Raw genomic sequence first — 13309 nt, forward strand, 5'->3', positions numbered from 1 at the left:
AACAAAAGTTGTAAACGCTTGAATTATAAGCATCCTCTAAATGCCTTTTCATAAATTCCGTGTGATATTTTTAACCCACAGATTTCTCACCCACACTTGAAACATGGTGATAAAACAGCCTTTTCATTACACCTGGAATTTACTTATGCTCAGAATTCATTGGAGAAAGGTTTGCACATGTATTTTTTACCGAGGCCTCTGTGATTCCATTACAATTAACATGTTCCCTAGATTTGAGTTTTAAAATGTACCAAATACAAATCTGAACAAAAAGATTATGATATTAATGAAAAAGCACCAGGCTTTTGCTTTCTCTCTCTCTCTCTCTCTCTCTCTCTCTCTCTCACTATCTTTCTCTCTCTTTCAAGGAAACAATGCTAACGTATGTCAAACAAATTCATGAAGCACGCAAAGCATTTAAACACTTTGGCAGTGGAAAATTTAAGTAATGAATTTTGGTTTTAAATGAAACGAGCTCCATCCACAAGCCTTAAACTGAGTCCTTAAACTGATACCACACAGGAGCAGTGGGAACACAGGGAGTGGGGCCGGGTGCACACTCTTAAGAGCTATATCCAAGCGTCCCTCCAACACTGCTCCCAAAACGTCACGTCAACGCTGTCAGCCTGTTCTGTGTCAGCCTGTTGAGTGTTGGTCAATGAAACCAATGTCCAAACTCCTATGATTAAAAAAAATAACTGCACTTATCAGGGAGGCCAAAGCTCTGGAGGAAAAATACCGCACGTGTTTGGTGGTGCACCATGTACATTCATTTAGGTTTATCAAAACAGAACAATCTCAATGGCCTATGTACAACACATTTACATTAAATATAGCATCACCCAATAGTTAATGTAGAGATCCCATTAAACCACATTGTTTTCGCTGCATGGCTAACGCCTCTGTCTTACCCACATCTGCCCAGCATGCAAACCCTTTTTTTGCAGGAGTGAAGCTCAAGGTTGGTTTTAAGGCCTTCCGGCTCCCCCCACAAACACAGAGGGGTTCTCTTCCGTTACACAAAAAAAAAGAGATGGGCAAACAAAAACCAACAAAGAAGGAGGAGGACAGGATTGCTGGAATTCGCGGGGGAGGGGGGGCAGCGGGCACTCCTCTGGGGGTGGGGGTGGGGGGGGACTCCTCAGGTCACTTCATTGGGAGGGTTTTTAATGTCTTCGGGCGGGCGTGGCTCTACCTGGTGAGCTGGCCAACCACTTTGAGCAGCGTTTTATTCTCCTGTTTCAACTGCTCGTTCTCGTCCTCGATGTCATCAAGGTCCTGAAAAACACCAGAGAGGCAGATAGTTCCAAGGCACATGGACAAGTCAAGTTTGGACACAGCTACTCATAGAAGGGTGTAGCTTTATTTTCACTATTTTCCACATTTTAAAATAATATAGAGTAGTAAAGAGAATAAAAAAGACATCAAAACTACGAAATAACACAAACGGATTTATCGAGTGAGCAAAAGTGAAAGACTCTTCAAAGTAGCCACAAATTTTTTTTTTTTGGAAAGAAATTCATACATAGGCACAAACTGTCTATATTTCTCTAAGAAACAAATTTCAAGCATTTAAGCCTTTAAGTCTTTAGATCAAAATGTCTTTGAATGCATGTTTCCCATTATCTTAATCAGGCGTGTCCAAACTTTTGACTGGTAGTGTATGTACTTTTACTTTGTAAGCTGATCTGGATAAGAGCACCTGCAAAGAACAAAAAAAAAAAGGCATAAATAAAAGGCGTGTCAGCTGGAAAGCCAAACTGGGAGGAAGGGAATGAGCCAGAGCCAGAGTTCCCCTCCCGGGTCTCCCCGACAGTGGAACCGCCTCGACGGTGAACAAATTGAACATTAACAGCTTCAATTAACTGCAAATGAGGATCTGCGCTGCCACTGAGCTCCATCAGAGCTCTAATGAAAAATGTGACACTTCTCATTTTCAGCTTTCTCCATCACCAAATGAGACAGTGGATCAGAATTAGCGACGCTGCGACGGCCGGAAAAACCTGAGGGAAGGATTAGATGGCGGTCAAACGCGAGAGGCTACCCTGAACGAGGAGTCCTGTCGATGACGAACGATGACTGCGCTTATTCCAAGGAGCAGCTGTTAACAACGGCAGCGTGACACAGACACTACGGATATCCAACCAAAAAGCTGCTGGTTCAAGCCTTGGGCTGTGACACTGCAGGATAACAGGAATACTACAGCTATTTGAGGGCTAAATTCCTCCAGTTCGTCATTAACGACCTTGTTAAACATACGGCACCAGTCAAAAGAAAGGACACACCTACTCATACTCGATGTCATCGAGGTCCTGAAAAACACCAGAGAGGCAGATAGTTCCAAGGCACATGGACAAGTCAAGTTTGGACACAGCTACTCATAGAAGGGTGCAGCTTTATTTTTACTATTTTCCACATTTTAGAATAATAGTAAAGACATCAAAACTATGAAATAGCACAAATGGAATTATGCAGTGACCAAAAAAGTGTTAAACAAATCAGAACTATGTTATTATATTTTAGATTCTTCAAAGTAGTCAAAATGTTTTTTTTTTAAATTAAAATAGAAAGAAAGAAATTCATACATAAGCATCAACTTCACTATTTATGTTTGTCTAAGAAACAAATTTCCAGCATTTAAGCATAAGTACTTGCACATTTTCCATTAATCAGGTGCGTCCAAACTTCTGAAATCGTTCCAGCAAAAATACAGCATCAGCTAAGCACAAGGTTTCATTAGTATTTTCTTTCTTCTGCAATGGAAGGCAAGTTTTGTTCTGTCTAATGACTGGAGGCGGAATTAAACACAAGGAAACAACAACAGCAATGAGACCGCAGTTTCTGTGATCCTGATGAATGAAGACTGCACCACACTGCACTCTTCATTTCTGACTGTGAGTCTCCAGCACTGATGTACCCACGATGCCCAGCCCTTTCTCTGGATAAAGTGCCCTGAGAGATTATGTGCCTGAAGGCAATTGTGCGCCCGCAGAAAGGACCCTCTCCAGCTTTCCCTCCGACACAAACTTCTTAAGCCCGGAGTTCATTCTCCTGAAAAGTTGAATCAATTTCATGTCCACTCACAGACGACTGGATATATGGCTGTGTCTGTGCAGCCCACCTTACCCAGAGAGAGTGTCTGAGTGATGCCATACTCCTGATCTCTATCAGAGAGAGCGTTCCCAACACTCAGCACTCAGCATGAGGCTTCTCATATCAGCTCATAGAAAATAGATACTGTGGTCTGTATATATATGTATGTGTGTGGGTGTGTGTGTGTGCGTGCATGTATGCATGTGTATGTGTGTGTGTGTGTATGCATATGTGCATATGTGTGTGTGTGTGTGTACGCATGTGTGCATGTGCGTGTGCACCTGGCAGGACTTAAGCAAAGCTGGAATTGCTCTTTTCACAGTCTGACATAAATCTGTGGATAAGTCTGGATAAGACTGAGTTGATAATAAATGCATAGTGAAGCATGAATAGCTGCATTATAAATCATTTAAATTCATTGTTGATGTTTAGTCAAATGAGTAAATGCTTGTAAAAGTCTTAGGAGGCCAGGATTGCCAAATTGAGAATATTTCACACAAGGTCACAATATGTTCTAGGGTTTTGTTGTCTCCATGCCATGTCAACAGTGCACATCATAACTTTGCATGGAATTTCACACTTTTCCGTGAAACTCTTCAGTTTTGGGGAGAATAAAATGTACAAAATTGCTCGGTATTGTTCCGTGCAGCATATTTTGCCATGGTTTTTGGTTTTTGTTTTGTTAGATTTTTTTTTCTTCTGCACAAGACAGACATTTTTCTCTCTCATATGGAAACGTTCAAAAGCAGCCATGGAAAGGGGAAGAGAAACCATTCTTTAATTTCTCCATTGTTGAATCAGCTACGGGGTGATAAACGTGGCCCAAAGCCCCTCCACACACACCGCAGCATGCTGCAGTCGTGACTACCGTGACTACGGTGCTGTTTGACACTAAGGATTCCTAAGCAGGGCTGTTAGTGTTTTCCTTAGACGGTATCGGGTGGCTCTCTGACTGAATACGCATTCCGACGGAGGACAGGCGCTTAATGAAAACAGCTGTTTTGAGTCAGGCCGTGTATATTTGCGGCACACTCTTGACAAAGCCATTTCATAATTTGTCCCAGGATGCCGGGGGGGGAACGAAGATTTACGCTTGTCCAGTGACACCTCAGCTAAGAGAGTAGGTGCCGTGTCAATGCGCTTAACGACAAATTGAACACTTTCTGACTAAACAGCGCTGAAGGTAATTTGAGTGTGGGGAAAACATTCAGGCAAAACAGAGCAGTCAATAAGAGAGAACACAGAGGGCATTACGAAGGCGATCGTCTGTCTATGCGAGATGCGGCTTCACGGTACCAGCCTTATTTCCTGCACATTTGGAGGGGGGTAATCTAGCAGTCCTTTTATTTTCTCTTTCATTTCATGAATCGCAGCTGTTAGATGCTGCAAACCCCTGAATTTTCTCTTGCAGATACGCCCCAACCCAAAAACAGGCAATTTCAGTAAAATTAGCACATGGACTTGTGGCTGTCAGTCAAGAAAAAGACTGAAATATGGCATGGGCAGAGACACTGTACCATTAACTAGTTTTTACCCATAAAGTACACTCTGGTAAAGAAAGCATTTGATTCATCAAGTCTTTAAAAGGAAACATACATCCAACATAACCTGAAAACACATTCACACCCGCATATATAGATAGATAGACCACAGTTGACCACTACACAGATAAGACCATGACCCAGATGAGACCACGGATGACCACTGTGATATATTTTGGTGCCACTATACTAAATGCTTAACTTGTGCATCTATTAAAGAGTTGAAGGACATAACTACAGAGAGGATATTCCTGGAACATAAGAGACAAAGGTATGTTCTCATCTTTATGGACATGTATATTGATAGAAGATAATTAAATACAGTACACAACTTTTTTGTAATTTGGAAACTGATGATTTGCCACAGGTTTGACTATTTAATTATGATTTGGAATTAATATTACTAACATCGCACACACAGCACATGTTTATTTCTAGAGCCATGCCTGTATCCGAGGTAATAATCCAGGTGGGTTGACATGGCGACTCTGTGGGTTTACCGGGGGCTCACCCTGTTTAGCAAGTCGATTTCTTCCTTCAGCTTCATGATCAGCTCGTCTTTGTCCTGATGGGCTTTCAGTAGCCGAGTGTTCTCCTGCCTCTCCCTGGCAAGTTCCTGGAACAAAGACAGAGTTCTCTGAAGTCACACTGGCTAAGATATATAATCTGCAAAGAGCACAGAGTCTTCTGAAAAACAAAATCACTGCCAATGAACATTTTGGTTATATTCTTTCAAAGTGTGCATGGATACTTATGTGTGTGTGTCTGTGCGCGTGTCCTAGACACCTCAATTGCCTCACAAAGGCTTTGAAAATTTTTAGTATACAGGAATACTAAATGGATGTCTCTGACTAACTTCCATTCTCAGAATGGGGAAGTGTGATGTCTTATACAATGCAATAGGGGAAATTCCCACATAACCAGAAAGTTTGAGTACTATGTTTGCTAATTGTCAAAGTATTATTGCCATTATCATGATGAATAACACTAATATGCGGGTGCCATTCTTTGCAAACAACTACAAGCGTGTTTGCCGTTAGATGGATGGTCTGACATTAAAATGCAAAAAAGTGTTCCTACAAGACTGAACTTTGATCCAGTGGGAGGGAGAAAAGGCCAGGTGAGCTTGCAGCGGGCAGTCAGGTATAAATATTAATCCATTTCAAAGAAAAGGAACAGGTAAGCAATGCTCAGACTTGACCTGTCATCATTTTCAAATATTAAAGTGAGTTACAGCATTTCATTTATTTGCTTATTTATTATTTATTTTTTGACAAACAGCCCAGGTGACCTTTAAGAATCAAAAGGAAGGTAAGCAGGGCTGAGGTGTTTCATAAGTTAAGAGGACAGAAAATCATCTCTCCTCCAAAGGTCATCGCTGGCTGCGCGCTGAAGTTATTGCTGCCAAAAAGGGAGAGCCTGAGATTTAAGAGAAGCAGCAGGAGCCGGGCAGACTTTCAAAGCAACCCAGATGGATTTATTACTAAAAGAAAAAAAAAAATCTATCAGCTGCTGATTGACCTTTTAAAAACATTTACTGAAGGACTGGAGACCAATCAAAAGCAGTCCCAAAGATGCCAGGCCCTGGCGCTGAGTGACAAGTTTACACTACCTTCCTGTGCAAGAAATCTTTTCATACATGCATGTATATGGACATTTAATTGGGACAGCCCAACTACATAAAAATACAACAAAACAAGGACTCACATTCAACAACAATTCCATTTTGGCTTGGATATTGTACTCATTTAAGACATTTAGGACTAAAGAACCAAAGGGGCATGAGATATGGTTTGAGCTTTGCTCAAATACTTTGTGTTATGTAGTGATTATGACTATGTTATAACATGATTGTGACAGCAGCATGAGCGCACATGTGACTGAGCCCCCAGTTTAACTAGTTAAACACACCCCTCCCTCTCCACCATCAGCTGATGTGTGGTAATAATAAATGGTAAGCAAGTGGTAAGCATTTTAGCACAAAATGTCTGCCATGATTTAAAGGTACCACACATTACACATACTGAGTAACCCTTTCCACCCTCCCCTTTCACCATAAAGCACTTTGAGAACCGTGAAAGAGATCACCTCAGTGCCATTACTGTCATTACATGACCACTGATACCATTACTACCATGACATGACCATTACTCTCATTACATCACCATTCCTGCCATTATGTGACCACTACTATCAGGAAACCTTGAGCGTTTGTGCTCTTTTCTCTTCCACACCTTTTCCAGCTCCTCCATCCTCCTCTCCAGGTTGCCCATGCTCGAGGCGGGGGCATCCCTTCCGTGTCGGCCGTACCCCTGGCGGTGCCTGCTGCTCCCCCCCGCCTCCTCCTCCGAGCCTGGAGCTGCCACGCTGCAGAACACACACACACACACACACACACACACACTATCAATCAATCAAGTGTTCCTACTACCGCATAGGGGCTGTACGTATCTCAGCAATCCAAGACAGGCCTTATATGACAAAGAGCATCCACTTCCCCACAATTTAAGATATTTTGAAATTTAAAATAAGAACAATGGAAAAAAAAATGAACATAAAGGGCTCATTTGACCATTATGTTAAACACTCTTTTGTTGCCATGGCTCTCGTTGCTTGTTAGGGAGAGTTTTCAGACCATGTTGTCCAAACAAAGCACAAACATATGGCTGAACACCTTGACAGACGGCTTCTGAAAACCACAAAATGTATCTCTTCCAAACATTTCAACTGGAAACTACACTGCAAATACTGAATGACTGTAATGTATTGTAATGCAATATTGAACACTAAGGCCGATATCAAGTCTGAGCAATGGCCAACAATGGGCAGGGTAAATGTAATTCATTACAGGGGCTTTCAAAGCAGTATAATTCTACCATTCTGCTGTTCACAAAAAGGGGGGGCACAGCGCCTTAGTATTCAGCTTGCGGGAACATAAACCTTATCTCTCTCCAGTGCGAGGCACTCCGAGTAGTCTGGGGAATTTAAATGGACGACGTATTTCCCTGCGGTTTTATTTCAATAATTACCACCGTAGAGGACTCAGGATATGTGCCCTGGCCATATTTTCACTCTAGTGGATTAGGTTCTGATGATGACTCTTTACGGGAATCGCATTATCAGCAGGCTTCAGGGCTTTGCCTGATTGGCCGAGGGATTTCGAATATTCTTCGACAGGGTCGTTCATACATCTTAATGAAGGATCCACGGGAAACCTTTAAGGCAAAGTCCGGAGTGGTGGTGGAATTCTCCTAGGGGTAATCCCTAGCATTTCTTCTCAGCCAGAGCTCAGATCGTTTACCTCCAGATCTCCCTGTGTCCAGGATTCAACAACATGCCTGTCCATCAAGGATGTGATTTTTTTTTAGGTATAAATACGACAACACTACTGATCCAGGGTTGGTGAAGCAAAACAACACGGGGACAAAAGGGTAATGTTTGTCTTGTGTGTGGCTTAGTGAACTAAGGGTAAACACAGACCTGAGGAAGGGATAAGGAGGTATAAAAGCCATGAAAGCTCACAGCACCTCATGAAAATCCCAGGAATCATTTCGATTTCCAAAACAGAAAAAGAAGCCCCATCAGTTTCTGACAAAAGGTAAAGAGAGACTTTAGCACACAGATCCTATAGCAGTAATTATTCTTTTCTCTATTCCTGGCCTTGCCTAGGCTGCTCAAACCCATCCAAACACAGATACGTCCAACAGTCAGCTAAGCCCACGGATTTCCACTTTGCTTCTTGGCAGGCTCTTTTTCTGTGTGGCATGAACCGCAGAGATATTGCTTTAAAAGTGATTCGCGAAGCTTTACCCAAGATGAAGTTCGCTTCATTCTTCCCACTGTGAAGAGGCTTTCTGAAAGCTCAGCTGTCCAGCGATCGGTCTGGATGAGTTTCAGCATTCTGCAAATGCAGTTTTGGGTCAGCCTGGGAAACCGGTTACCGTAAATACCGAATTGGTAATCGGGGAAGCAGAAGGCACCCCGCGCTGTGAGAACAGTCCTCTTCAGCCTCCATCCAAAGAGTCCAAACAAATTCAGTTCCTTGGCTTGAGCCCGCCGATTTCCCACCCTCCAGAATCTGCCCGAGACACAATCTACAGGTACGTGTCCTGTGCCCTGTACGTTGCATTTCATTTCATTAGAATAGGAGAATCCCGCGGAGAGCCAATGAAAGCAGAACAGAGCCAATAATCAACAAGAGCGGAGCAGCAGGAGGTCGAGTGGCGAGCACAGGGATGGGCCAATGGAGGCCGGCCTGCGAGCAGCAGGGTGCTGTTTACAGGGGTCTGCCATAAAATGGGGACGAGGAAATGGTGGTTAGCCGCTCCGCAATGACCTCCATCCTGACAATTACATACACACACACACACACCATTCAGACCGGGTCCTTGTGTCCTTGTGCCCTGTTCTGTCTTTCAGATGGAAAGCAATGGGGTCACTGCTTTAAAACTGGCAGTTTTTCAGAGAAAAATCTGTTATTGTGGTTATATATTTTGGAAGCAAACTGTCTGCCCCTGCAACGCTGCCACATTGAATACTACAGCGGCAAGATGACATGAGAGAGTGTGTCAGAGGATGCTTCCGCAACTAACTTTGCATAAAACAGAACTCTTGGTAATGAGTGTGGGCTGGTCTGTATGCCATCAAATTGCTGCACGGCAGTTGAGTGGAAATCAATTACTTTCAGTACGAAGCGCCAACTTGTAGAATAAATTCAGTACAAAATGTTCAGTTACAACTGACTCGCACACAGAAAGAGCTACAGTACATGAAAATGAACAAGTTTAACCACAATTGCACAACAATTTCACGAGCCTTGTAGTTGAAATTCACTGAATCAGTGGCTGGACAACTTCAAAAGAGCGTATAAAAAAAACTTCTGCTTCATTTAATTATTTGGCGTTACATGAACATTTTAGTCTTAAAGCCATCCAACTGCGTTTGCCAGCTCTAGTGCTGGTTTGCGAAACACCAAAATTTTTCCTGCTTGCTTTTCCCTTTGTACTTAAAATCACGAGATTTACAGTTAAAACACACAAATAAGTAAGTATGTGTGAGCAATGCTCTGGGCAGTCTAGCACATTCTCAAGTTCTTACCTTTTGTACCTTCCTGACGGGGCTCTTGGTGTGTCCTAAGAAAAGAGGACAAAGACTGATAAGGTTAAGACGTAAAGAGCTTCAAAAGCATAAATGAAACAATACAGTTTTACTAGGAGCGGGAATCTGAAGGCCCCCCTCAACTGAAAGCGTTTGGCTGCATCTTTTTCACAACAGATTTCCCAACAGTGTGAAGCAGAGATGATGAGACAGAATTCAGCTGGCCATTTTCCTGTGCTCCACTGAAATTTCCATAAGGCCAGTCATCTAGTCCACACATTGCTCCAGGGGAGCCGTTCTCAGTGGAAGTCATTACAGTCAACGCCAGTCAAAGCAACTGGTATCTACAGCTTGTCGGGGAGTTAGTGGCAAGTTAGCTGGCAGATGGCTGGAACAGGACATTTGAGCGAAGGGTGTGTCAAAATGATTTTGAAGGGCCCTGGTTCAAGCTCCACTTAAGGAATCCACAGAAACTACAAGAAACCCTCAGAGTGATTTAAAGCTTTTGTGCAGAGCGTACATAACTGTGCACGCATCAGTAATTTTATTTGATTTTATTTATTATTTATTTCTGTTTTTGCGCTGGCCTGTGTTCTCTGTATAACCTTACAAACACAGTGACAGCATGTTTCGTTCAACGAGTCACATGGTTTTCCACAGAATTTTTTGAGTCAAATTTCCTGCCAGACGTGCGTCTGAATTTCAGAAAACTATCATTAATTAACTAGTTAGATATGACAAGTAAGAACCTATAAAACCTCTTCAATCTTTAACTCATCTTTCAGATATGAGCTCCATTTTGGATTTATCATCACGTATGCATTAGCACAACACAAATGGCCTTACAACTTTTTCTTAAACATATATTATCATTTGATATTTTCAAGAAATATTATGCTACATTTCACCAGATGCACATAGACAACAACCCATCTGCACCACACATTTGTTTACAGATATAGGCTATAATTTGATGACAGATGACCCATTACACCTCTAGCTATCAGCATTCATGTACAATATTTCAGATGTAAACTCACTATAATGGAGGAATAGCAGGCATGAATTAAATAAAGAGGTATTCCTCAAGGACAGAAGCAAGTATCCGAAACACTAATGTGAGCTGACTTGCTTCGCCGGTGCACTGTTTTAGGAGCTCATCCAATTTTGGAGAGCCGTGGGAGTTCAGAAAAACAAGTGCCTTTCCAATCTCAGAGGGAAGCACTTCGGTGCCGCACACCACAAAACCCAATCTTTTTATTTGTTTCCAAAAGACAATCTGCCCTGGGTAAGGACACATTCACAGGCAATATCCACATGATTCACATTCACATTATAAGAACAGAAGCTGCATGTACTGCAAATGCAACAGAATAAACTCCACTGTGGCGGCTGTAATACATTCAGCAGTGCTGATTGCATACCATTACCTTTTTCTCACATTTGCTAACGAAATGGAATTTACTGCACCGTGGTTAATATATGCTGAACTTACCCCATTAACTCCAACCCACGGGATACGACCGTGCTACAGTTTACATCATTATATTACTTGTTTGCTTAGGCTTATTTGCATTCATTTTTACAGCCGGACATGTAGGTACTCGAAGGTACAACTTGCTTTGCCCCATGTGGGAACCGAACCAGCAACCTTTGGGCTGACAGGTGGGGTCTGCACAAGTTTGCACCTCTGCCCTCCGGCACGGCGCAGTCAGAATTTGCTGTGGACGGTTGTGACACGCTGTAATTTGTGTCTCGGTGCATCCCCTCCCCGAGGCCACACCTACCCCACAGAGGAGCAGAGCAGCGCAGAGCCAGGCCTGATCAGGCTTGATCGGGCCTGTAAATTGCTCAACAAATCTCCATCATTACAGTGAGGAATTGCAGTTTCAGATAGACAGTGAGGCAGCAAAAAAAGAGAAAACTTTACAGCAGGAAGAAACTGCTGCACCTAATAATCGAGCAAAACTTCTGATACACAACGCACGCTGTGTTTCCGTAAAGGACAGATGCCTGACTGTGTTCCTGCAGCTGAGGTAGCTATTGTTTAACGCTCAGGCAGGCCTTCAGACAAATTATGCAAATTAATGTAATGGGTGGCTACATAGTCTAAATCCATCTGACGTTTGGCTTCAGGGAACAGGTCCCACAAGGGCTCAGGACTATTTTCGTAAGCATGAGCCAGACTGAATCATGTATGAGCACCCGAGTTCACAGTTTTACATGCTGAAAAGCTTCAAAGAGCATTTCTGATTGCAAATGGACCGCGTCTGTAATCATGTACATTTAGACCTGTGGTTCTTTCTATTCCCATTATTCTGTTCTGTTCTATTTGTTCCATTTGGTTTAAGTGATACTTGTCACTTCTAACCACACAAGCAGAGCGGAAGAAAATGTTTTTCCCTGTCCTTTAAAATGCTCTGTCAACATCCCCTTGACTGATTTGAAATTGGTGCAGAAACATCAGTTATACAAAAAAAAAAAGTAAAGAAAAAGGTTGATGTTTCAATGTTAGGAAATTGGATGACCCTTCAACGAGCTACATCAGGGGACAGAGAGGACACATGAAGGATTCACAATCATCTCCCTGCCATGCTATCACACAGCGCTCTGCGAGATGTCTCCGGCGAAACGAAGGTAATTCTCGAAGAAACGCAGGTGCCGAAGGCGGAAACGGCAATGACGCAGTTGAGGTTTGGCTTCAGCGTGTGGGGACACAAGGTAAATGGCGCTGGGACCACCTCCTGAGGCACAGCTCGCTGTAATCACAAGGCCTCATATTCTATGCTTCCAAAAGCATTACTTTCTTCTTTTTGGGGATGCGAGAGTGTTTAATAGGATTGGTCGCCCTGACCTGCTAAGACTGGTCTCATGTAAATTCAAGGGAAAACATTTACAAGTGTGGGATTTACATATGGCCCCACTCAACAGTATCTGAACACGCTTTACCTGCACCGACACCCACGAGAGTCACTGTTGCTGTGAACGCACGACTCCGGGAGACAGTTAAAGCAAATCAAGCTACATTTGCACACAACCCCCACAGCGCGGAAACTCCCAGCTTTAGCCATATTAGCGCCAAACATTTTAACATCTCAAGCGCTGATAAAAAGGCAGAGATACAGTAAAGAGCAGCTCCGTCAAACACCGGGGTCACCGTCGTCACTACTTTACTCACACAGAGAACGCAGAATGACTGCTGTGGGTTTTTCAGGGATAGAGCGTCAGAGGTGAGCGCAGGAACAGTGGGCCAGTGAAAAACAAGGGATCAAGCCTAATAGCAGCCAGGTCAGCTCTGTAACCTCGTAATAACCCGTAATAACTCTAAAACAACAGAAATGCTCTTGTTTTGCCATCTTGTTCATCACCAGCTCTGAATTCTGTATCTACCTCTGCCGGTAAAAAAAACCTGATAACAGCGGTAATCCCGCAAAACGCTTTCAGCCGGACTGTGGATAAGACCAACTTTCACAGGCTATTAGTTACAAAAGGAACGACAGGCATTCTGATGGGTGAAGCCTTGAAGACATAAAGAGAGAAACAGATACGGCAAATGACCCATTTTGTGTCAATTCTAC

At 42.9% G+C, this 13309-nt stretch overlaps 1 protein-coding gene across 1 annotated transcript in view; it reads right to left on the reverse strand.

Moving 5' to 3' along the window:
- Positions 1-1102: 1102 nt before the first annotated feature.
- The window catches only part of pawr (PRKC, apoptosis, WT1, regulator), a 55207-nt gene continuing 43000 nt past the window's right edge, over positions 1103-13309 (reverse strand). Inside the window, exons 4-7 of the mRNA XM_036520436.1 lie at positions 9732-9766; positions 6869-7001; positions 5146-5250; positions 1103-1278 (exon numbers count right to left, since the gene is read on the reverse strand). Coding sequence (XP_036376329.1) covers positions 1192-1278; positions 5146-5250; positions 6869-7001; positions 9732-9766 — 360 coding nt within the window. The 3' untranslated portion in view covers positions 1103-1191. The remainder of the gene's footprint in view (positions 1279-5145; positions 5251-6868; positions 7002-9731; positions 9767-13309) is intronic.

The sequence above is a fragment of the Megalops cyprinoides genome, chromosome 25 (genome assembly GCF_013368585.1).
Source record: "Megalops cyprinoides isolate fMegCyp1 chromosome 25, fMegCyp1.pri, whole genome shotgun sequence".
Lineage (NCBI taxonomy): Eukaryota > Metazoa > Chordata > Actinopteri > Elopiformes > Megalopidae > Megalops > Megalops cyprinoides.